The sequence below is a fragment of the Canis lupus genome, chromosome 33 (genome assembly GCF_048164855.1).
Source record: "Canis lupus baileyi chromosome 33, mCanLup2.hap1, whole genome shotgun sequence".
Taxonomy (NCBI): Eukaryota; Metazoa; Chordata; class Mammalia; order Carnivora; family Canidae; genus Canis; species Canis lupus.
The window spans coordinates 29,641,880-29,667,737 of record NC_132870.1 but is presented as its reverse complement, the minus strand read 5'-3'; the positions used below and the strand labels follow the sequence as shown (position 1 = coordinate 29,667,737).

The following is a 25,858-nucleotide window of genomic DNA, read 5'->3' as shown; positions in this document are numbered from 1 at the left end:
TCCATAAAAAATAAAGCCTGATATTTTTCTCTTTTCCAAGGAAAAATTAGTGGCAAATCTTTAAATGCGCCATTTCTTCATTTCTGTGGGGACGAGATCAACACACACAGAAGTCATCATCTTAAATACCTACAGAAAGTAGACAAATGACTGAAAGAGGGTGGTGGTGAGGCCTTGTTATCTCCGGTTTTTATGTAGCAAAATAGGGTTAAATGTGTGCATATGAGTGTGTGTGTGTGTGTGTGTGTGTAGGGGGTGTGGATTTGAAAGCCTAAAATCTGTTCTCTGATTCCAAGAAGAAGGGCTGGAAGCTGCATTTGTACAGCACTTTCCATTAGATGAAGAAAGTGAAGCCTGCGGAGGGTGAAGGCCGGCAGTGTAGGACTGATGGGAAATGTGGTGAATTGGAGAAATTAAGCTCTCCCTAAGGAAGCAGCTTCTACTAGCTCCAGTTGATGGCTGCCAGTTGGCAATGAGGACAGTTGCCAGATCTTCTGAGTTTTCAGAAGATGGAAATCCAGATTTCTTAAAATGGGAAATCTCCTATTTTTAAAACACTGTGTGGGCCAAAGCAAACACGTTTGTGGGCTGAATTCAGTCTGTGGCCTACCATTTTGAGACCTTTGATTTATAGTCCTCACAAAACATGACATTTCTGTTCCAATTTGTAATCTCAAGGCTTGTTACTTCCAGACTCAGTTCATTTTGGTACTTCACCTTCCTCCTTCACTCCTTTATTATTTACACACATGTCTGACTCCCCCTCATGCTTCTACCTTATCCTAATGGCACAGCTTGCATCTTTTTCAATTTTCTGTCTTCTCTGAGGATTACTATAGTGCTTTAAATAGTTGCAATACTCAGGAAGTGCTGGTTAAACAAATGTTTGTTAAGTAATGCATTTTCAAAGCTGGTCAAAGGAAACCTGAAACTCTACTTGGGGTCCATTTACAGAAACACAATTTGCCAAAAAAACAAAGTTCTGAAAGCCATTTTGGGATTTCTACCTCCAGTGATAGTTGACTATAATTCAGCCCAACTTTCTTGTAAAATAAACTAAAATATCTCTACAAAATTTGGAAAACATTTTATTAATAGCATCAAAGACTTAACAAGATAGTGAGGAATTGCTTTGAGAGAACAGGGATAGAGTAAGAGCATAAACTGGTGAACTGAGAAGTCTTTTATCCCAGGGGCATTAGCCACATGTAGGAGGTGATAGAGAAGAGGAGGAAGAGCTCCAAAAGTGGGGTAAGAATGGAAAACAAGATGGAGACCTTGGAGACTCACCCACTGCCCCTTGGCTCAGATTCTCCTCATGTCCTTGCCTCCCCCATATTGGATATGTGGTTTTTCTTGGGAAATAGCTGAGAAGTGCTTTTGGCTTTGGAGGGACAAGAGTAGAAGCTCAGTAATATCTGAGGTCAGAAACCTCATGTGATATACCCTTTGTCCTGAGACAGGTTGGTGACTTGGCTTTCCCCATTCAGCTTCCTTCTTTTATAACTCACTCTGATAAGGCTAATCTTACGTAAAATAATTCTTAAGCCTGTGGTCAATGGAACTGTTAAAGCTCTACTGAACATTAGCCTGAAGTAGAACCAATCTTATGCTTCAGTCTTCACCTTTTGAAAGCACCTGTCTACATCCCTTTCCAGCTAGTTCCCTCCCCTCAGATTGAAAGGTCTACTGGGCCAAGGGCATATGCCCATTGACAGCTTGTTCTGTACTCTCTCTCCATCTCCCAACCATGCTCAGGGTACAGGACAGTGGAATTTCTTACCAAATAATTCCAAAGCCCATCTCGCAGGCTTCCAACACTTCTTCCTTGGGCCCATCCTCCAAAGGGCATGTTTCATTATTGGGATTTGCATCTGTAGATCCCAGAAGGTCACCAAGAGGTAGGTTGTATGACTGCATGTGGGAAGTTGGGGCAGGTGTGGACAGACTTTGGTGGTGAGGTTAGGTGCCCACAAGACCCCACATGGTGCTTGATTACAGTACTTAAAGCAGTAACTAACAAGAAATAATTAGTCACTCTAGGAACTTTGTGGAGTTGGTGTTGTGTAAGGTTCCCTGAATTGGACTCGTTGCTATGATAACATGAGAGTAGCCAACTCACGTTGACAAAATTGTACTTAACATCAGTCTTGTTGTAAGACTTGGATTCCTAAATCAGAGAAAGTTCCTCTTCAGGTTCAAGATGTGGAATAGTTGTCTATATATTGGGTGGCCTGGAAAATGGAATAAATGAGGTGATTAAAATATATAGCCTGTCTGGATCTTAGCCCACAGCCCCACTGCCAGACCCTTCCTGATGTCATATTCTATCCACATGCAAGATTTTCACCTAATACTAACTTCCAGGAATTCATTTATTGTGTCTCAGAACCAGATATGTTAGTGACAAGAGTAAGAAAATGTATGTAATGTTAGCAATGAGCTACGTATTCTGTTAATTATAGTAAATGAAATCTCAAAAAGTGAGACCTTAAATATTCTTTGTGATGTCAACATGCTTCTGGAAAAATTATATCCTTTTCACAAACAAGCACTTTGGCCTTTAATGATGATTATTTAAGGATTTTGGAATAACATGCCAAACGTATCATGTTGGGAGAATTGAATAAAATTTATTTAAAAAAATTTCCCTCTCAAGATTATAAACTCTAACTGCATATATTTGGTAGATATATTCTATCAATGAGATGCTAAACTTTGATGATCTTAAAGTTCTCATTCTGTTGAATACTTGGTTTAATGGAGAGGTTTCATAATAAAGTTTTTTAAAAATGGAAGTAAAATTCACAAAATACACAACCACTTTGAAGTGTACAGTTTAGTGTCATTTAAGGTATCCATTATGTTTTGCAACCACCACCTCTCTTTAGTTTCAGAAATTTTTCATCACCCTGGGGCAAAGCCTCTATGCCCATGAAGTAGTCACTTCTCTCTTTTTCTCATCCTATCTTCTACTAATATGCTTTTGGTTTCTATAGATTTGCCTATTCTGGATATTATATTATATTGAGTCATATAATATGTGGTCTTTTGCGTCTGGCTTCTTTTACTTAGCATGATGTTTTTATGGTTCATCTGCATTGTAGCATGTATCAAACACTTCATTCCTTTTGTGACTGAATAATATTCCATTGTAGGAATATACCATATTTTATTTGTTCATTCATTCATTCATTCATTCATTCATTGGTATTTGGGTTGTTTCCAGTTATTTGCTATTATAAATAACGCTGCTATAAACATACATGTACAAGTTTTTGTGTAGGCACATGTTTTCAATTCTCTTGGGTAGCGTCTAGGACTAGATTTGCTGGCTCATATAGTAATTCTATGTTGAACTCGCTTTTTTTCTTTTTAATGTTTAACAGTTTGAAGAACTACCAGACTCTTCCTAAGTGGCTTGACTATTTTGTATTCCCATCAGCAGTATATGAAGGCTTTAATTTTTCTCCACATCCTTGATGTCACTTGTTATCTGTATTTTTTATTATAGTCATCTTAGTGAATGTGAAATAGTATCTTTGCAGTTTTGATGTTTCCCTAATGGCTAATGATGTTGTGCATTTTTCATGTATTTATTGGCCATTTGTGTATCTTCTTTGGAAAAATGTCTATTTAGATTCTTCGCTCATTTTTAAATTGGGTTACTTATTTTTTTATTATGGAGATGTGAGAGTTCTTTGGATTCTCCAAATGCAAACCCCCCAAATCAGATACACAAGTTGCAAATATTTTCTCTCATTTTGTGGATTGTATTGCATTCTTGATCTTTGAAACATAAAAGTTTTAAATCTTGATGAAGCCAAATTTATATATTTTTCATTTGTTGCTTGTGCTATTGATGTTGTATCTAAGAAATCATTGCCCAAACCAAGGTCATGAAGATTTATCCTGATGTTTCTTCTAAAGACTTTATAGATTAAGGACTCTAATTATTTTGGGTTAATCTTTTTAATATGGTATGAAGTAGGGTCCAATATCATTCTTTTGCATGTGAATATCCAGTTCTTCATGTCATATATTATTTTTTTCTAATATTCTGAACTTTTTCTCTACAAATGTTTTTCTGCTGTATTTCTCCTTTCCTGTCAATGGTACCATCACTTATCCACAAACTGGAAACCTGGAGTTACTCATCCTCTTTATTTGAATATTTTAGCCCCAGGTTTACTATCTCTGTCACTGCTCCCTTCAAATTTTTTAATGATTTCAATGTCCATGCAGATAATTATTCCAATATTCCTGTCTCAGTTTTTTATTTAACCTTATGATCTTGTTGTACAGCTTACCTCAGCCACTTGTATCCAAGGTTATATTCTAGATCAGTAGTCCTCAATTAGAATTAGAATTAGCTCTCAATTAGACAAGCTAGGGGGATTTTAAGTGATACCAATGACAGGCCTCCTCCAACCTAATTATATCAAAATCTCCTGGGATATGACCTGAGCATCATTATTTCTAATATGCCACCAGGACTGTGAAACACTGCCCCAGACATTGCCACTACTAGTAACTTTAATACTTACCTTATATCAAGTATTCCACTCTCCAGCCACCACCTCCTAATTTTCCATCTTGCTGCTTTAAATGGACTCATTCCAACAACTCTTCTACTGCGATCTAGAACTCATTCATTTAGCATCTTTTCATTGTTCTTCACAGCCTTAGTGTCCATACTTCTCTTTGTGGTACTCTGTTGGAGTAACGGCTTCCAGTGAATCATGTTGCCAGTATCCAAACCTTTGTGAAATCCTCTCCCCTTGAAATAGGGTTAGACAGAAGACTTGCTTTAACCACTAAATGTGGTGATGGTGTTAATGACACTGCTCTTTGAGAAAAACCCCAGCTACCCTGCTGGAGAGACCATGTGAAAAGACCATACAAGAGACTAAGTGGAGAGGGAGAGGCCCTGAGGAAACAATGCAGTAGAGCAGAGGAACTCAAGTGACAGTGAGAATCGAGGCTTCGGACAATCCAACTTATTCCAATGTGTAGCCAGAGTTGAGGATCACTGATTTACCTGCTGATGACTCCCAAATATGTATCTCTATTGTCCAAAAGAATTTTCTGTAAAGTTCTAGAAGGTTCTCTTTGATCTACCTTCCACCGTGTTATCCAACATCATCCCCAGTTCTCTCCCCTTGTTTATTCTACTCTGCTACATTGACCTCCTTGCTTTTCCTCAAACACACAATGTATATACACGCTCCAGGGCCTTAGCCTATTCCTCCTTTATGCGATACATTCCCTCCAGATGTTCACATTATCCACGTCTTACTCCATCATCATCTGGTTTTGCTCAATGCAATGAAATAAGTGCTGTAATTGAGTTAATTTTGCTAGTCTTGTTGAAATGTCAACTAACATAGATTTATTAGAATATGTGAATATAAGCAAATAACAAATGTTACAGTGCCCATTGTGGTGAGGATATGAAGCAAGGGAAATTGCTATGTATTGATAGTGGGTGTATAAATTGGCACAACAGCTTTGGAGAGTAATATGACATTATCTACCAAAATTGATGATATATACATTCTATGAAGTAGAAATATAGCTCTGGTGGTTTTAAAATACATCCACAAATTCTTTGATAGTTCTCCCTTTAATAGGTGGGGCTTAGTTCTCAGCCATTTGAGGAAGGGCTAGGCTTAGTGACTCAGTTCTAGTGAATAGATATGATGGAAATGACAGTATGTGACTTCCAAGACTGGTTATAAAAGGCATTGAAGTTTCTCCCTTACCCTCTTTCTTGGTTCACTTGTTCTGTGGAGAAGCTAGATGCCATGTCATAGGGACATTCAAACAACCCTTTGGAAAGAACCAAGTGACAAGGAACTGCAGTCTCCTGAAAAGAGTAAGGAAAAAATTAGAGCTTCGTGCCATGTTAATGGACCACGTGAGTGAGCCATCTTTGAAGATTCTCCAGCCCTAGTCAAGCCTTCAGATGACTATAGCTGCAGCTGACATCCTGGCTTCAACTTCACGAGAGACTCTGAGCAAGAGCCACCCAGCTAAGCCATTTCCAAATTCCTGTTATATAGACTGTGAAATAATATAAGTGTGTTGTTTTAGGCTGCTAAGTTTGGTGAAAATTTGTTGCACAAGAGATAAGTAATATAATAGCCTAGATTAATTCTTGCACCTGTGTAAAAATAGATGTACAAAAGAATGATTATAGCAGCAATACTTGAAATGGAGGGGAAAAAGGAAAATATCAGAGACACCCAAATATCAATCAACAGAAGAATGGATAAATAAAAAAAAATTTTGCAACAACACATCAATTTTAATTCTAGCCACCTGAAGCTATACAAGGGTACACTTTATCAACTTCATGGGACTGTTGTACACATTCAATAAAGTGACAACTGTGCAATACCACTTAGTATCTCACAATCAGGAACATACTTTTGAATTGTTTAAACACAATCCACAGAATTAAAAACAAAATCAGAAGTCATTCACCGTTATACTAATTGTCATTTAAAAGGTTTACACTTACTACTTGATGTAACAGTCAATACCTAGTATGGGATATCAAAAGTGACTCATCCTGTAGAGAAGTGACTCATCTATAGAGAAGGTTTCTCAAGCAAGTGTGTGACTAGCCAGAGGAGGGCGCCACCAGGACCAGGACCAGGACCAGAGTGGCAAGGAAAGTTCTACCACAGTTTCTGTAGTTTTCACTGTTTTTTAAATTTGTCAGTTAGAGGTAAACGGTGAGAATGCTTATTATACATTGTATGGTATAATCACATAATGGTATATGTACAATTATAAAAATGTTTGAAGAGAGTGACATCTTGAATAGATATTTCAAATACAATGTTGAAAAAACCTACACTTATACGCATACTATATTTATATAAAGAAACGTATAAAGCTAAATACTAGATTGCTTATGAATATATATGTATATGATAAAATTAAAGTAATGCAAGGGAAATTTAGCATTATATTCAAGATGTGGTATATTAGTTATCTATTGTTTAATAATTAACTATCCCCCAAAGTGGCTTAAAACAGTAATTATTCTCACAGTTTTTGTGAGGTAGCAACTTGGGAGCAGTTTACCTGGGTACTTCCGGTTCTAGATCTTTCATAAAGTTTCATTTAAGACATTGGCTGGCCCTTCCATTGTCGGAAGGCTTAAAAGGGGCAGGAGGATCCAAAAATCCAAAGTTTGGCAAGTTGGTGCTAGTTATTGACAAGAAGTTTCAATTCCTGCCCATATGGGTTTCTTCTTAGGCTGTTTGAATGTCTTCATGATGTGAAGACTTTCCTCAGAGAGAGAAAAACACACTCATCCTCTCCTGAGGCCTCCAAATCCTCATTGTAGAACAGCATCAGCTTGAAGTCAAGAATTTTATTCCCTAAATGAGATCCAGGTGTGAATGAGGCTCTTTGGGTGTGGTTCCTTGATGAGAACTTCAAGTTTCTCTCTTTAAGTACAGTTACTTTCCATATAAATGCCTATGAACTAAAGAAACAAGTTATCTGCCCCATTACTTGCTCAACATATGATAGTGGGACAGGTATAGAATAACTGCTTTAGTCATTCTTATTTAATTAAAAGTGGGAAGAAAATATCACTAGGAATGACTGGTTTGCAGTTCTGAAATTCACCTGAGCACATGTCAGAAGTTCTTTGATTAGGGCTGAGGGTTATTCCTTCCTGGGAATGATTCTCCATAACTTTTGGCTCTGCCTTCTGACCCTTTGGTTCTGTGCTTCGAGTTATTTTTTTCTTTACCATGAAATATATCTTGTATTTTTAGCTTCACAGTTTTCTTAGCTTGCTTCCTGCCTGTAGAGATTTTAGAGTCCAAAGGCTCCTTTTGTACTCTCCTTTCGTTCAAAGCTGATGTTTTCTCCAGTATAATTTTCTTGAAAAGTTTGTTGGTCTCTTATAAATATTATCAGGGTTCATTCCCCTGAGATAAGTCATATTCTACTCTAGGTTTATATTGAGACCACTGAGGGAAAGCATCCTTAAACTTTGTATATGCCCTATTGCTTGATTAAACAGCTCTCTGAGGTATCCCTTTAGATATTTCTGAGTTCTTAACAAAAGATAGTATACTTAAGCTTTTCTGTTTTTCTGTAAGTTACTGGACTTGATCTTGTCCAAAAGCCATTTCTTAAAAGTAGTATCAATTGTCACCTGGAAAAGATGGAAAATTTCTCAGTCGCAACAATACCTGGTTTCTTTTTAAGAGTCATTCCTTTACTGAATCTATCTCCTTTTATATTTTACCACACACGATAAGAAGAAACTTGTTGGCACCTTCAGTGTTCTGAATGGAATCTTCTTGGCTTCATCATAAAGTTTTTCTACTTTCCATGTTACTGTAGGCAATAGTGTTGCAACATCTGCTACTACATGACAAGAATCTATTTCCTCATGGATGTTTTCCTCACTCTCCTTTAATCTCCATCTGAGGTCTCCCAGAAGGCCATGTGGCTTCTATTGACAGAGCATTCTAGATGCTCAGACTTTCACTGTTGTTCCCTTTAAAATTCTTCCACAAAGGGTTTGTGCATGTTCGGTTCTACAGATCATGCCAAGCCATTTTCTAAAGTGCTTGTGCAAATTTCCATTCTAATTGACAGGGTATGAGAGTTCTGGTTGCTCCACATTTGTTACATTTGTTACTGCCTGTCTCCTTTATCTGGCCATTCTGGTAGGTGAGTAGTGGTACAATATGATGGTTTCAATGTGAATTTTCCTATTTATGGGGTTGGACACCATTTAAAAATGTTTGTTGGCTATTTGCAGTTTTCCTTTTGTAAAAGTGCTTATTTAAGCATTTGCTTACTTTTCTATTGGGCTGTCTGGATATTTTTCTTTTTGAATAAATGAAAGTTCTTCATTTAATGTATTCCAATTTATCAATCATTTCATCTTTGGCTAGTGCTTTCTATGACTTATTTACAAAAAGCCTTGCCTTAATCTAAAGTTATGAAGATATTCTCCATCATCTTCTAAATATTTGATATTACTACTTTCTATATTTAGGTTTATAAACCATCTGCTTTTAATTTTTGTTCATTCCATGAAGAAAAGATTGAATTAATTTTTTTTTCTATGCAAACATACAATTGTTCCAGTTGAATTGTTTGAAAAGTCCATCTTTTCCTCACTGCTCTTCAATGTCATTTCTTTCCCATTCTGTGTGGGTTAGTGTCTGGTCTCTTAATTCTGTTTCTTTGGCTTAATTTCTACCTCTGCAGTAAAACTAAACTATGTTATTATACCTTTATAATTTATTTTGCTATCTGATAGATCTAAGTCTTTTTTATTCTTCTTCATAAAAAGTATCTTAGCCGTTTCTACATGAAAAAATTTTTTTGTTTTGGAAATATACAAAATAAAAAACTTGTGCATTGAATATATATAGAAGCTTCATTCGTATAGCAAAAACTGGAAACAATTCACATGTCCACTAACAAGTGTATGCATAAACAAGGTGTTGTATACAATGGACTATTGCTTTACAATAAACAAAATGGCATTACATACAACATTATGGATAAATCTCAAAAACAGTATGTTAAGCAAAGAAGTCAGGCATATAGGAATACATATCATATCCTTCTATTTTTATGAAGTTCCACAATAGGTAAAACTATTCTAAAATGATACAAAACACATTAACGGTTGCCTGGATTAGAGAATTCTTCAAATCATCCAATAGCTGAAAGATTGCCCTAATGCTATTTTATTCTTGTAAACTGAGATAGGACTAAAATCATGATTAGGAATATAGAGGTGCCTCGTAGTATAAGAATATACATTTTCTTGCCCTATAGTGTTTGTGGATTAGTAGATCCACACTTTCAAAGTAATAATAATAATAGCACCAATAAGATTTAAAATTTACAATACACTTAGTATTAGACACTGTAATGCTTTACACATATTATTCACTGCAAACCTATTATTATATTTGTTTTATAGATGAGAATATTGAGGCACAGAAAAGTTTTAGTGACTTATCCACAGTCACACAACTATTCAATGGCAGAGGTGAGTTATGAACCATGCAGTCTGGCCTTATAGTTTGTGCTTGTAACCATGATCTGAATCAATGCTACAAATATGTTCTGTTCACATAGCATTACAATTCTTTTTTTTGGCAAATTTGGTAAATTCTTTCTTTTTAAAAAAATATTTTATTTATTCATTCATGAGAGACACACAGAGAGAGGCAGACATAGGCAGAGGGAGAAGCAGGCTCCCTGTGGGAGCCCAATACAGGACTCCATTCTGGGACTCCAGGATCACAACCTGAGCCAAAGGCAGATGCTCAACCACTGAGCCACCCAGGTGTCCCTGATTTGGTAAATTTGATGAAGAGTTGCTTTTGTTAGAATCAGCCATTAAATTAGCAAATTTTGGGAAAATCTATTATTATCTTATTATTTAAGACTAATAAGATAATAATTTAAAATTTAATTTAATTAATAGTTAAAATTATTATTTAAGGTATGAGAAAAAAAGTTCATCTCCTTCCTCCAAATGAAACAAAACAAATACAGAACAATAAACAAACATAAAACTGATTCTTCAGAGAGGAATGGGATTTTGAAGGGCTTGTGTTATCTAGATGATTGGAGTCATACGGTTATAAACCCCTTGCTTAACCAGGCTTGTGTAAATGGGATCAGTACCTTGATCTGTCTGAAAAGGAATTTTTCAGCGTGTCACTAGAGCCAAATCCTACTTTTCTGCTCTTCTGTTCCTAAAGATATTCATAATTTGTTTGTGATTTATTGAAATTTGCCTGGCTGTGGGAGAACTGCATCTTCTAAATTCACTTCACTGCCTACTCCATTCTATTTGGGAAACTTTGTCTTCTTAAAAGATGTTTCTCTGGGACCACATTCTCATCTGAAGTTTATGAAATAGCATGCTCAATACGACACATAATTTATTCCAACATCTTCTTTATTAAAGTACACAGCGGGTGGTTGTGGGTGTGCAAAGATGGCCACAAACCTTCTCACACATTTACTTCTGTTGGAGAACTGTGGTGGCGAACTTTGGTTAAAATTGTGGTTTTAGGTACCTAAAAATTCGTGCTGCTAAAAGATATTTTCTAACCAAGTAAAATACTTCTGTGTCATATAATTAATATCTAAAAACAGCATAACATGATTATTCCAGCTATTTATTTAGGTCAGAGAATCTTTCTAAATACACATAAGACACTGGAGGGTACTTGGGTGGCTCAGTCAGTTGAGTGACAACTCTTGATTTGGGCCCAGGTCATGATCTCAGTGTCCTGAGATCAAGTCCTGGGTGGGGCTCTGCATTCAGCAGGGAGTGTGCTTGAGATTTTTTCCCTTTGCTACGCCCCACTGCTGGCGCCAGCACCGCCTGCACATGCTCTCTCTTTCTCTCTCAAATAAATAAGTAAATCTCAAAAAAAAAAAATACATTACACATAAGACATTGATATTTTGAGTATGTGCTAGTTCACCTTCATTCTATATATTCTCTATTGATCAGCCTCTTAGAGTCAAATAGGAGTGGACGATGCCTTTTTCTTAAAAAACAAAAACCAAAAACCAAACAGTTCTGCTTATTTAAAAAGCTCTTTTCTTCTATCTTCATTTTTTTTTCTCTTTATCTTGTTTTTCTTCTGTTCACCTTCTTTCTCACTTCAACTTCCTTCTATGTTTCTCTATGAGAAGTCTGTTTATTTCTTTTTTTCGGGGGCCTGGAGATAGGTAACAGTAGTGCTAGCAGTAATGTTGAGTCCTGGGTCATGACTGGGGCTAGGCTAGGGAGAAGAGATGAGAGTAGCTTTACAGCTTGACTGGTTTATTGTTTTTGAGTTGCACCAATGGAAGGCATCAAAGAAACAGAACATATTTTATTCTGTTTAATATGCTTCAGTAGAAGGCATCCTAATTTTACATATCATGGGAGAAGGCATATATCTCCAATTCTTTCCCAATGGGTGTGTCAGTAAAATAGGAATGCACAAACATTTGAGAGACAGGGATTGTTATTGCAGGGCCTGCTTGAGTTATAGGGCATTACAGTGGTTTTAATAGTGCTTAGGATGCCGTAGCAGATGAAGACTGACTTCTTGTGACTGAGACTCTATTAGCTCTTATTGCTGTGATAACATATTACCATAAACTCAGGGGCTTCAACAACAGAAACACATTAATTACAGTTCTAATAGTCAGAAGTTCTAAAACCAAAGGGTTAGTAAGGCTGCATTCATTCTGGAGGTTCTAGGGGAGAATTCATCCCTTGACTTTTTCAGCTTCTGGGGCCTGCCCATATTTTTTTTTGCTTCCATCTTTGAAGCTAGTATTAAGCTAGTATTCATATCACTCTGACCTCTGCTTCTGTGGTCACATCTCCTCTCACTATGAGACTCTCTTTCTTGAAAAGGACCCTGGTGGTTATACTGGGGCCACCCACATGGTAGAAGAAAACCTCCCTATCACAAGATTCTTAACTTAATCACATCTGTAAATCCAAACATTCCCCATTTACAGGTTTTGGGGAATAGGATGTGGATATCTTTAGAGGTCCATTATTCTTCCAATCACATATCTATTCTACAACTAGCTGCTTGCCTTTTCTTACTACTGATACCAGTCTTAGGCAAATCTGAGTCAGCTGGACTATAACATTTTTAGTGCTATTTTTACTTTTTTGAAAGCTTTTCCACCTAGGAACCAAAACAACTGTGCTCTGATGATTCTATACAACAATATGGGTTTAGATCCCCAGAGCTTTCTTGATCCATGTCTTCCCTGGGCTTGATGCAGAGAATCTACTGGATTTTGAAATATTAGTGATAATGACTGGTACATTTCTGAGGTATTGTGCCCACCAAAGAAATAAAACAAAACTAATCCTCTGGCTAAAGATCCCAAGTCCACAAAATTCCAACTCTGTCTCTCTACTAAGATCTGACAGTTCTGAGAGCTTGAAAGAGCTGTTAATGTACCTTCTCATGGCCAATTTGTATAGTGTCATAAGAACACTGCACCATCCAAATTAAATGTGTGACCTACTGTCAACATTAGTCAACACAAAAAATGGCCTTTCTACTGAAATTTCATAAGAGTGGTGACTTACCCCAAAGAAAGTTCTTCATTCTCTGTCTCCATACTTCCTTTAGAGAAGGTAGCATGGAGGGTGTGAGGGGGAATATGAGCTGAAAAAAGGGAGATGACAGACACTAGGTGGTGATTTGTAAGACATATTATTTCCATCCTACGGACAATGGAAAGTATTGAAGGAATTAAAGTAGATGAGGAGAGGAGGGCAAGCTGGAAGGCAAGGCTTATTGGTGGTATTTTGGTTTGGGGACACTAGGTGGATGGCAGCTCCATTTACTGAGATGGGAAACAAAGGAAAAGGTAGAGTTTGGAGGTAAGATGCAGGTTATGTTGAATTGCTTAGGAGATATTCAAGTAGAATTATCTAACAGGCAGTTTGCTATATATGTCTGAGGCTTGGGGGAGAGGTTTGGGCTTGCGATATGGATTTATTTCTCATCAGTTTATGGATGATAATTGTGAGCACCATTGGAGATTGTGTACGGAGTTAGAAGATGGCATAAGATAAAGACCTAAGGAGACCTAAGGACCTAAACATTCAGAGAGCAGAGGAAAATACTTGCAAAGAAGACCAAGGAATGGTTTAGAGCGGTAACTGGTAATTCAAAAAGAGTTGACATATTAAAATTTGTACCTATTCTGTGGCTGCTATTTCTTAGAAACACGTTTAATCACAATTAAATGTGACTTGAAAATTGTTTCCTTATATGTAAAATGGGGCCAATGATTCCTTACTGGCATCACAGGGTTATGAGACGATGTATTGTCAAAAATTTTGTAAAGTGTTACACCAGTGGTTCTCAAGCTTGAGTTTGCATCAAAATCATTTGGAGGACTCCTTACAACACAGATCTGTGCTTCTGAATCATTAATAGTAGTTTCTGATTCAGTAGGTGTCAGTTGATTCTGTCTCAGTTGATGTCGCCAATCTGGGACCGCCCTTTAAAACAATGGTCTAAGGCAACTGTAAGGAATTTTGCCTTTGATTTTATAGCACAATTCACTGTTTTCCTCCGATGTTGTGTCTATTTTATCTCCTACTCTTTTTTCATTCCTGTCTTCTCCAAAAACAAATGTTGAAACGTCTTTACCCTGCTTCATACCTAGCCATATTTTTTGCGTTTGTGAGAGACAGCTTAGTGCAGTATTTCCTTGATTGCTTCCATTAATGAGCATCGACCTGACACTAGCTTAATTAAGAAGGATAAGAAAAATAGTGATAATTTTTTCGTGGGAAGGAGGAGATAAGAAGGGACTTTTTGGAATAAGAGGTACGATTTTTTCTTTTTCGAAGTCAATTAGATGTATAATGCTATTTGTTACCTACTTTCCAAAATCCTATTAGAGATCTTGTAATTTGACCCAGAAGGAGGAGAGTCAGGTAAAAGGAAAAATTGACCTCATTCTTCAGTACTTTCCTAAATCCTGAGAAATGTGTGTACCTCCACGCTGCCTTTTTCAATCCCACAAAACGGGGAATCAGGAAAACGCATTAGCACCCTAGTGCAGACTAGGAACACCGAGAGGGGAGGAGGAGACTCAGCCCCGTTCAAGAGAGAAGGAAACTGGGGGGAAGGGAGAGAAACTTCCCCCCAGTCGGAGGCTCTGCAGCGCGGCCGTGGGAGAGGAGGGAAGTGGGGACGTTTACCTCAGGCGTCAGTCAGACACTTCGCCTCGGGGCATGTGGGAAAGTGAACGAGGAGGGGGGGAAGGTCACGGTAGCTCCCGCCGCAGCTTTGGAGTGAGGATCTGGAGAGCCAGAGCTTTCTCTGCTTCACGTCTTCCCTCCCGGAGGCCATTTCTCCATATTTAACAGGGATAAAGAGGGGTCGTTGGGCCGAGACTGGATAAGGCAGAGCAGCCGCCTTCCTCACAGCCGACCCCGCTTCGGCCCCCGGCCCAGGCGGGAGACGCGGCCCTAGGGGACGCTGAAGTTACTCCGCGGAGGGGGAGGGGTCGCCGGGCTCCCCTCCAATCACGGTGGCCGCTTCCGCTATTTGCATATATTATGCTAATGTAGACCTCCCGCTCAGCTCCCCTCTCGAGCTCTCCGCCCCCTCGGAGGGTCCCCGGCGGAGCCCGCGGGCAGGGCGAAGGTGAATACATTATGCTAATGAGGCGGCTTCCGCCGGGGCTCCGGGAAGGGGGCGCCGTGCAGCGGGAGCCCGGGGCTGGAGGCCCGAGGCCGGGCGCCGCCGGGAGGGGGCCGGGGGAGGGCCGTCGCGCTCGGAGCGCGCGCGCACTCACCCGCGCTCACACACACACACACACACACACACACGCACACACACACACGAGCATCCCGGAGGGTATTTAAGGCTCGCACGCGCGAGGCTGCGGAGATACTTCGGGCAGCCGCGACTTCGGCTCCTTGGGTTATTTCGTTTTCCTCTCCTCTCCCCCTTCGCCGTCTCTTTTGCGCTGCGCTCTCGCGGTCTCTCTCAGCCTTTCTTGCCTGGACCTGAGTCTAGGTGGCAAACAGGTCGGCGTGCGGAAAAACACTGAATAGGCAGAAATAGGGCAAACTAACAGACGCAACAGGTCGGGTGCTCGGTGGCGGGGGCGAGCGGCGGCCCCCGCTGCTCCTGTCGCGCTGTCCCTGGGGCCCGGGGCGCCTTTCTCGGGGACCCCTTCCGCGGTGTCCGTCCCCTGAGGGGCCAGGAGGGCCATCGGGTGGGCTTCACTCCGGTTTTTATCTTTTTTTTTGTTTTGTTTTTTTTTTTTTTGCCACCAGTCCTCGGACTGAGGGTGCTTTTCACTCCCAGCCCGGGAGAGAGAAGGAAGCGGAGAGAGGATGGTCCACGTCTGCTGGTCTCGGCGCTGAGAGCGGAGCCCCATCTCCGCGCCCCGGCTCGGTCGCCGCCAACTAGTTGTGCAGCCACCCAGACTGAACTTTGGAGGAATCGTCCTTTTTCTTTCCTTTCAAGATTCTTGGAAGTGGTAGAGAGTGGCAGGCGAAGCCGAGGCAGCTGATCCCTCCACGATGCTGGTGAAGAAGCATGCAGGGAAGGGTGGAGGTCGGGAGCCAGGCTCCGAGAACCCGAGACCCGCCGGGCAGCGTTGTGCCTGGCCCGTGCCCCCGTGCACCGCCCTGGCGGCCCTTCTGTCAGTGGTGGCCGTGATGTCTTGTCTGTACCTGGGGGTGAAAACCAACCACCTCCAGGCGAGGATCGCTGCTCTCGAATCCGCAAAAGGGGACACTTCCGTCCATCTGCTTCCCGATTGCCTGGATCAGCTCAAAGCAATGGTGCAAGAGAAAGTGGAGCGACTTCTGGCTCAGGTGTGAAAGGCTGGGGTGTTTTTGCACGTGGATAATATCTTGCACAGGCGTGATTCTGTGTACACGACCAGCCTTTACCCTTCCCATATGCATACTTGGTGTGGCTGTGTGTGCATACGCTAGGTGACCATCTATCTCTGCTCCCTGTAGCATATATATGTATATGCACGTCCTTTGATATCACCCTGTCTCTATCATCTATCCTCACTCTTAATGTTTGCATGCTTAATATATATATATATATATATATACATATATATGTGAAAGAGGGAAGGGTGGCCAGAATGGCAGGGTGGCATTTTATCTCTTTTTTAGTTTCCTAGAGTGACATAAGAATCTTTCCCAGTCTTGTGGAGAATATTCCTTGCAGAGATAACATCGGTTATGTCCTTCATATGTTATAAGAAGGTTAGGTCTATAGGTACTATTAATATACAAATGGTAATCACTCTTAAAAGTGAAATGACCCTATATATGATTTTAGATCGATCATTTCACACATCAAATGTTTTCATATTTTATGTTTAAAAAGAAAAAACTGTAGCTGTAGCTTATTTTTTTTTTATTTTAATAAAGGATGCAGTGGTAAGGGTGTTTATGAATGCAGAGCCATTGCAGTTGAGAGTTGAAAGGAATCTAGCTTACATTTATCAAAACCAAGGGTGGCATTAGACTAGAGTTCGGGGGTTTTCTGGAGTTTGCTCTTCCAACAGAGAGGCTGTTTGGCAGTGGTTATGGCACAACATGATAAGCACTTGACCTTCATATATAAGATATTGGCTATTTTCAAACCCATAACTTACCTAAAGCTACAACATGTTAAAGCCAAGTTTTTGCATTGACTGCATATGCTTGAGCTGAGGGAGAAAGAGAAGGGTGGTGGTAGTTGAAGAATGGAGGAAAATATTGTACAAGTCCAGTAGTCTTGATACCATGTCAGTAGTCATTTCTTTTTATAGGGCTTGGGTACTGTTACCTTTTGACTAAAGTCCAAGTCCATATGTAAAGGTTAGTTATGCAGGCTATCAAATGCTAGTAAATCAAGCATATGGCCAGAGAGTTCCTAAAGAATCCATTTCTCTACCATGCAACTGATGATAATACCTCTTCTTTCCTACAGAAATCCTATGAACATATGGCTAAAATAAGAATTGCCAGAGAAGCACCTTCAGAGTGCAACTGCCCAGCAGGTAAAATGGAACTTATTTAACAAGGTTTCCTCCATAGCAGAGCATTTTTAAAACAAAAGTCCTGTATCTGTCAAGTCTACCTGTAATAATAGTAAAGAAAGAATGCAGGCCCAACTTACTTTAATAAAATCAACATGTTTCAGTCCAAAGAATGGCAAATAAAGCCCCAAATATTATTTTAAGCAGCATACCAATGCCTGTTATAGGAAAGCAAAGGAGATAATCACCAAGGAAGATATAGGCAAGATGGCATACAAAGACAAAGTTCTTAGATGCACAGATTGAAAAATATTCTTCATTTTTATTCAGTTTTCATGTCTGTGGTGGAAAGGACTGCAGAACATGTTAGATTCTGAATTCCCTGGTGGCCAGTATTACATTAGTACAGATTTCCATTTGTTCCCTTTGACTTAAGGTTATGTTAGTAAATTACCTTAACTTCCACACCTGCTTTTGTTCTTTTCTATCAAAAATATTCTCTCTCCTATCCTATTGTTAATGATGAGGACTGAAAGGAAATTAGTTCTTTATCTTGAGCTTCTCATTACAGACTATTGCCTTCTTGATGACTTCTCAGAAAAAGCTGTTGTATCTTTTCATTTTTCTGTGTAGCATTAGGGAATTCTATTAATGACAGCATATTAATAGAAGGATAGAGAAGAGAGACATCAATGAATAAAAACTCCTGTGTAACCATTAAATCTACATTCACAAACGTCTGAGTCTTGGTAGTCCATCAACTGTAGCTTTCTAGCAGTGAAAGAACCATTGGAATGTCTCCATTGGAAAACATCTAGTGGATTCAATTGACATATAAGCGATGAAAATCTTCCATGAGTCTTGAGATTTTTATTTCAGATAAATGTTGTTAATGCATTTATGAGCATTTTCATTTTTTTTCATCATCACTTATAGGAAAATGAGTCTGTTAACATTTTCTTTAATGTTCAGGAACACGATACCTAAGATACTTATATATGGAAAGGCTAGGTGCTGTATTTTTTCATATTCTGAGGTTTTTTGTTTCTTTTTTCTCATGATAACTTATTTTGATACGGCTAAACCAGGCACCATGTTTAGAAGTTTCAAATGTCAACTCCTGCTTGTACATCATAAAAATTTTATTATTTATGTTCTGCTACATTGTTGACCATAATGGAGCTGTAGATATACATATATTTAAGGAAGCCCTTTCAATTGAGGAGACATAAACATTAGATAACAAGAAAACAAAGACTTAATGTTTGACATTGTAGGTTTCATTCTCGGTCATTTTAAGTTGGAATAGACCTCAGAAGTCAGAAATTCAAGGAAGGCACTTTTCTAATGCAGGAATTAACTTCTAATAACCTCATCAGTCTGTAGGGATTATTTAAATTCCCAAGACAGTTGGTACAGGACTTCATTGATTATACCACTTAGAGTCCAGAATTTTCTGTGTACAGTATTCTCGTTAGCTATGTGAAAAATAGCTAGTATTTAATTAATAGGATTCTTAGTGAACTTGGTGAAACCACTAAGTTGTTTTTTGTGGTTAAATCTGGTTCCTGATGTTTGGTGTAAATTAGTTGTTGAGGTCTAATTTGTAATCTGGAGGAAAGCCATTACATTTAGAGTTTACTTTATATTGTCTTGGAATATTATTTTGAACCATTTCTTCTTTATGTATTAATTTAATAATAAGTGGTGGTTTTATCATAATAACACATAGATAAATGGTAAATGGTGATTTCCTTGGCTTTTTGTTGGCTCTTACAAATGGCTGCTTTACTTTCTTGCCACCACTAGAGCTCCACATTACATCAAATTTCACCAGGTTACTTGTAAGGTAAATATTTGAAGGTGCACATTCCAGTCAATATGCAGAATCAAATAGGTTTCTTTCTGATAAATCATTATTACAGATATGCTTTTTTCTGCTTGTGGAATAATTAGATATCATCAAAATAAAGACCTTATGTTGAAAATAGTATCCTAGGGGAAAACCAGTTATTTTGAATTATGGTTAGTGATGTATTGTCTTAGGGAATGAATGGCCTGGCCAAATGGATTAGAAAGGAGATATAGAGCTTCCCACCTGGTTTGGCTTTTACCCTGGTTTGCAGTGACTAAGACTTGTCACCCAGACATCTGTTTGTAGGGCAGAGTGAGACAAGTCTGTGACCTCAGCTCAGTTCCTGTGGACAGATGCCCACCCCTTGAAGTTGACACTCTGTTGACAGTCTCCGTCATAGAGCCAAGGACTGATAGCAAAGGACTAATGCTGTGTTGTTTGTGTTCACTTTAATTGCTTTTGTTAGAGCTTAGTCTCCGTGAGGCTTATCCAGGTAGGGTGCAAGGAAGTCCTAGAATTTATAGATTTCTTTTTTTTTTTTTACCACAAGAAGGAACTTTTGTGGGAGAGGGATGGGAGACTATAATTGAATAGTTTTTAATTTTAGGGGAAGCACTCTCATTTACTCTTCCCAATAACCTTTGGTAGTTAAGTATTAATAATATCGTAATTACAGATGAAACTGGACTCAGAGAAGGTGATTGACTTAGCATAGTAAAGGAGGGTCGGGTTCATGCCCATACCTGACAAAGTCAAAAGCAGAAAGTATAATGAACAATAGAGAGTGTATGTAGATTTTGGAGCTGGGCAGAATTGGAATCCTAGGTCTACTACTAAATAACTGTAGGACCTTGGTCAAACTTCTCATGTTCCAAATTCCTCATCTGCAAAAAAAAGTGGCTAACACTACCTTTCTCAGAGATTGATAATTTACCTAAAGTGTGACTTCTTAGTGGTTATTCACTAGATGATAGCAGTTATTATTCTTTATAATATATACTACTTAACTCTTATCTGGTCCATGGGGACACATGATACAGGTGGGAAAAAAGCCCTGGAAATGTATATAGCTTGCCCAAAACCCAATGGCTAGTTAATGGCAGGCTTTGAACTAGAATACTATGCTTAATTAAGCAAATAGATCTGTAGAGAATTCATGCAGATAATCATTTAAGTCAGTATCTCTTAGTGCTACATCAATGGAGATTGGTTCTTTTCAGATATTTATATTAATCTACTAAATTATTTTTATCAAATTTGAAGGAAAAGCTTTTGCCCTTGTAGGTAAACCATGATTGAAGTAGTTAAAATTTGTGCTTAGAAGAGTATGAAGATATGTCTTTATAGTTTTGATACCAAATGTTTTCTAAAAGAAGCACTTGAACTGACTCATTTTCACACTTATTTTTTAACAGCTTTATTGAAGTATAATTTATATTTACCCATTTTAAGTGTCTTAATTAAAATAATTTTTAAAATAAATTTATAGAATTGGGTAACCATTACTGTACTCTAATTTAAATCACCTTTGTTGACCCCTGAAAATTTACAGTTATTTTTTTCATATGCTGAGGAGAAGCTCTATTTTTTGAATATTTGCTTTAAAGAAACGCTAAAATAAAATTTAAAAAGCCATATAAAGTGGAGCTCTACTTAGGACAATATTTGATTTAGTAATAGCTGAACCATAGAAATTCAGCTGGCATCTGTGGCTTGGCTTCTTAAAACTTGACACTCATAGGAGAGAATAAATTGGCTGTTTGCTATAGCTATAGATGTTGTTTTGGGTTTTGTTCTTGGAGCCCTACATAAAGTATGTATAAACCAGGCACATTTATAGCAGGGTTTCCATGTTCCAACTGGTTAAGAACACTGGGAGCCAGGCAGCCAACTAAAAGATGTTTAGATCAGAAATGTTTCTGTATCCTACTCATCAGTGGTGTGGTTTGGCCAGGGTATTAGATATAAGAACCTCTGTGTCATAATGGATGGAGAATGTGAATGGGCAGTAAAGAATCTAGTTATAATCCTGGCTTTGTCATTAACATGTTATATAATCTTGGGCAAGTCATTTCCAAGAATGACTTTTATAGACTATTTTCATAGCCCCAAAATAGGAGTGTTGGACTAGAATGGTTTTGAAGTGCATTTGTTGCTTCTCTAGTTATAAAGAGCCTTCTGTGTGTCAAATGTGAGGCTAGATACTAGGAATATGCTGATAAACGAGACACACTTGGTGTCTGCCCCCATGGAGCTTACATTTCAATGAGGATGACAGACATTTGTTTTAAAATGACATGAATTTACAGTCATGACAAGTGCGGCCAAGAAAAATAACTATGTGCTTTGGAGCACGTGACCACAATTTCTTTCATGTTGTAAATACCAAGGACTTTTTTGTTCTATTCTTTCCTGGGGTGGGGTAGGCAGATGGAGAAATTCAGCGTAGGGGAAATCATGATATAAGAAAATCTGGCTCTTGATTACAAATAAAAGCTCTAGCAATGGATAAAAAGCTGCTTTGCGTTACCTCACCTGGCTTTTGGCTTTCCAAGAATTTTTGGTCAAATTAGATACCTAATTTGGCTATACTGATATGCAAATGAAACAAAAGAGTGACTTTAATATATAAAGTCTTGTGGTAGATAGGTGATTTATTCTACTACATTTTTTTTTTTTTTTTTTTTCTGGAAACAGCAAGATTTGGGTTGAATAAGAGTCAAAACTTCCTGCCTGGTGGTACTGAACAGTGCCAATGGACCTGGCTCCTCTCCATTCACTGATAATGATGAAATGGAGCATGGCTAGTCATCTGTTTGGAAAGTTTATCTAGAGATAATAAAGAGATACTGTAGAACTTTGGAGGTCCCTATATACCCTGCAAGTCTATAAAAATGATTTTAAACAAAAATAAAAGAGTAAATGTAGACAAGGAAAAGTTCCTCTGATTCATGTATGTGAGTGTGATACAGCCTCCCGTGGCTGGCTTTGCGGCATCGTCTCAATTTTTGGTGGAAATAAATGTTAACTGTAGCTTGAAGGTTGTGCACCCCTTCCCATCATATGAGGAGACCTTTATATTGCTTTGTGAACATAAATTTACTTTATCATATGAAACTTGTATTTCCTACGAACATGGTTTTTCACTTATGCTGTACATTTTTCCTCACCAGCTGCACAGTGAATGGAAAGAGTGCAAGTAAGGGCATAATAATGTGTAGATTTTCAATTATGTAAGGTAAAGAATAGTCAGAAATGGTTTGCAGAAAGAAAGCAAATTAAAATGCTATACATGCTATTTAAATGAGAATAGCAGGCTTTCCTCTATTTTGGTAAAGCCAAACAATACAATATGACATCCAAGCACCTCAAAGCATTCATGTTAAGTGGTTTCAGTCCTAATGAGGACAACAGTTTGGGTGTAACACTTTTGGTTGCTTCAATAATGGCAGCTGGCAAAATGCCCTGTCACCCAAAGGACCAGGGACAAATTGCCTGTTGAAGCAGTGTTCTTGTTTTTAGCTTCTCTTCTGTTTTCTCTTGTCTAAAAGTTATTAAGAAGCAAGTTCTTGAAATCTTTTCTTTTACTTACCTGGCTAATTGTTTTTCAATGAGCTGGGGATTATTTAAGGAAAGGGTATACATTTTGCATTAGGAGTTAATTCTTTCTAGCTCATTTGATGAATGTGTGGAGAGAAGTAGCTTCACAGGGCCATACTAACCTTTTGCACTTCTGATTGGTTTCTAATGGCAAAATCAACTACATGGCATTTAAAAAAACACCGTTTGAATGTCAAAATTAGGTCTAGAAAGAAAGAAGGAGGGCATCTTTTCATAGGCAAAATTAGGTAAATAGAGAGCTGGTGGGGAAACATGCCAGAATGAGGACTGTTTTATAATCTGGGAGGGCCATTTCCTGCTTCAGGGGGAACCTCACTAGACACTCATCAATCTTTGTTATCTTGAGAGGAAACCATCCAAAACCTATTATGAAAAAGTGTCTTTATTCCATCCTACCACTCTATAAACATTACTTGGTGATTTGATGGAGGTTGAGAATGTGAAAAACAATGCATGAGTTGGTCTGGGTTGTAGGCTGTTGTCCGTAGGTGCTGGCTAAACACACATGTATCCCCACCCTCCCTGGTTTACCAATATGGGTGAAATTCCCTGTTTGGTTTAATTAATCATAATAGTTAACATGTTTTTCCCCCGCAATGTGTGTTAACAATGACTGTGGCATACCTGCATATTGAATTCTTAGATATGTACAGTTGCTTCATTTGGGACGTGTTCAGCATTCTTGCAGTTAAAAAACATTTTAAATTGACTTTTAAAAAAGTAATGCAGAAGAGTGGGAAGCAGAAGTGGAATTGCTTACAAATTAAAATTGAGTACTTTTCACTGATATTGTATATTCTTTCAAAGGACTGTTCTGTAAGTCATCTAAATATAGGATTCCTTTAAGAAATGCCACCAGATGGCAGGCATCTTCCCTTTTGACCACAGGGAGGAGGTACTGAGCTGAATAATAGGACTTCTGGCAGTTCCTTCCCAGTTAAATTCCTAGCTGATTTCTTGACTTCTGTTTGCAATGCAAAAGATTAATGGAGGAAGCAAATAATTTCTTCCACTTATATTTGAAGACTAGAATATCCTATGAGCTTTAAGATACTTAAAACAATCTAGTAAATTTCATATTTGTAATAGTCAAAAAGTTTGGTTATTTAGTAGATAATAGATAACTTCACATATATGAACTTGAGGCTAGTATTCCAACAGCTAGAATAAATGAACTAATATAGTTGAATTTACCAGGTGGTGATTTTGTGCTCATCTTTTGTAATTTCTCAGAATCAAGAATCATTTGGAATCACTATCATGATTTTGACATCATTTCATCTGTAGTGTCTATATCAACTTCAGTTACCATATGATAGTTGAAATGCATTCTTTATTTTTCTCATATTGTATTCCTTAGCCTGATTGTTTATTTACTCTGATTGCCAGGAATGCCAAAAATGGTGTCTGTTCATTTGGACATTAATAATTTAGATTTTAGAAACTCTAGGTTTCTGGGTTATATACACAATGTTTTTATTCTTATATTTGAAATGTGGTCAGCACATATTTAAGTACAATTTTCATATTTAGGCTAAGTGGCTGAGTAAATCTAATTAATTGTAGCCAGCTCTAGTTTGCACATTATGGTAATATTGAGAGTCAGAATATGTCTAACTGGAAGTGGCCTGGTTGTGGCAGGGATAGAGTATTTTTTCTTTCTTTATCAAAGAGTTCACATATAAGAGGAGTAAAAGGGGAGGAAGAAAAGCCACCTATATCCTGTAATCTCTTGGAATCAAATCGCTTTACCTTTATTTTTGGCAAGCCTGGTATTTTAGATTTCTTATTATAATGTAAAGGGAGTCAGAAGAATTCTCCATTACAGCTCTGTCTCCAGCATCCTGTTTTGCTTTTTGTAACAATGAATGGGAGAGAAAAATCTTTTAGGAGTCCCTCCTTCAGATCTGTTACAGGGCCAGAATTGTGTTCTTATTTTTGATCCTTAAGATGCTAGAATGAAATATGCTTTGAAAATTGATACAGTTCTTTCCCAGCATTTCTGTATTTTAGGTCAGTCTGGCAGCTGTCAAAGGTAAGTTGTTTGTATAACCCTTCTAGGAATTATGAAACTCCAATTTGTGTCTCAGGGGCTCTAGCATCCAGCCGGCATTATTATAGGTGCATGATATGATCATAAGGTAAAACATTTCCACAAAGCACACAAAAACCCAGCCTTTTGACTTTAAAGTCATGCTAGAAATGCTGGCAAACTCTAGGGCTAAGTGTACTTTGTAATACTAAAACTCATTTTTTTACTGAAAGAATTAGGGCTCAAGGTCCAAGCAGATGAAGCTAGAATGGAAACAAACTTCTTAAATAACTACATTTCTGAGGATGGTTATCAATCTGGTTGGGGGGAGGGGTGGTCAGATGAATGAAGTAGGTCAAATATCAGGAGACTGTTGTGGGCAGAACCTGACCTGAACTGTTAAGTGGTCTCATGATATAATTGTATTCTACTTCCTATGGGAAGGGGTAGGGAGTCCATATTTACCAATGTCATTTATGAGCTCCATGGTCAGGGTTCTGGTTTGTATCTGTGTATCTCTAGGGCTTATTGTAGAGTTCTCTACAGAAGATTCTAACTTGGTAAATGAAATCAGAAACAATGTTAGCTACATTGATTGACCTCAGAGATCTGAGGGGACAGAGGCCAATATCCCACATCCTCTTTCTTTCTGCTTCCCAGCTCCCTCCTCCATGGTAGCCCCTGAGGTATTTCCAAAGAACCTTAGGACACCCTAGGATACTAATAGAAAATCACTGGAAGTCCAATAAATCTTAGCTCCCAGTCTAAGGATGCCATATACT

At 38.3% G+C, this 25,858-nt stretch overlaps 1 protein-coding gene and 1 long non-coding RNA gene across 3 annotated transcripts in view; one reads left to right on the top strand and one right to left on the bottom strand.

Moving 5' to 3' along the window:
- Window positions 1-90: 90 nt before the first annotated feature.
- LOC140623977 (uncharacterized) lies at window positions 91-15,062 on the bottom strand. Of its 2 annotated transcripts, none has more exons than XR_012023546.1 (4): window positions 14,768-15,062; window positions 5,766-5,869; window positions 4,548-4,780; window positions 91-2,234 (listed from the first exon to the last, which is right to left on the bottom strand). It is a non-coding gene; the product is annotated as an uncharacterized lncRNA (long non-coding RNA). The 2 variants fall into 2 exon arrangements; XR_012023545.1 differs by having other exon boundaries at window positions 4,548-4,714; window positions 14,768-15,058.
- A 280-nt stretch (window positions 15,063-15,342) lies between these two features.
- COL25A1 (collagen type XXV alpha 1 chain) overlaps window positions 15,343-25,858 on the top strand; it is a 446,466-nt gene continuing 435,950 nt past the window's right edge. Inside the window, exons 1-2 of the mRNA XM_072810760.1 lie at window positions 15,343-16,399; window positions 17,520-17,589. Coding sequence (XP_072666861.1) covers window positions 16,103-16,399; window positions 17,520-17,589 — 367 coding nt within the window. The 5' untranslated portion in view covers window positions 15,343-16,102. The remainder of the gene's footprint in view (window positions 16,400-17,519; window positions 17,590-25,858) is intronic.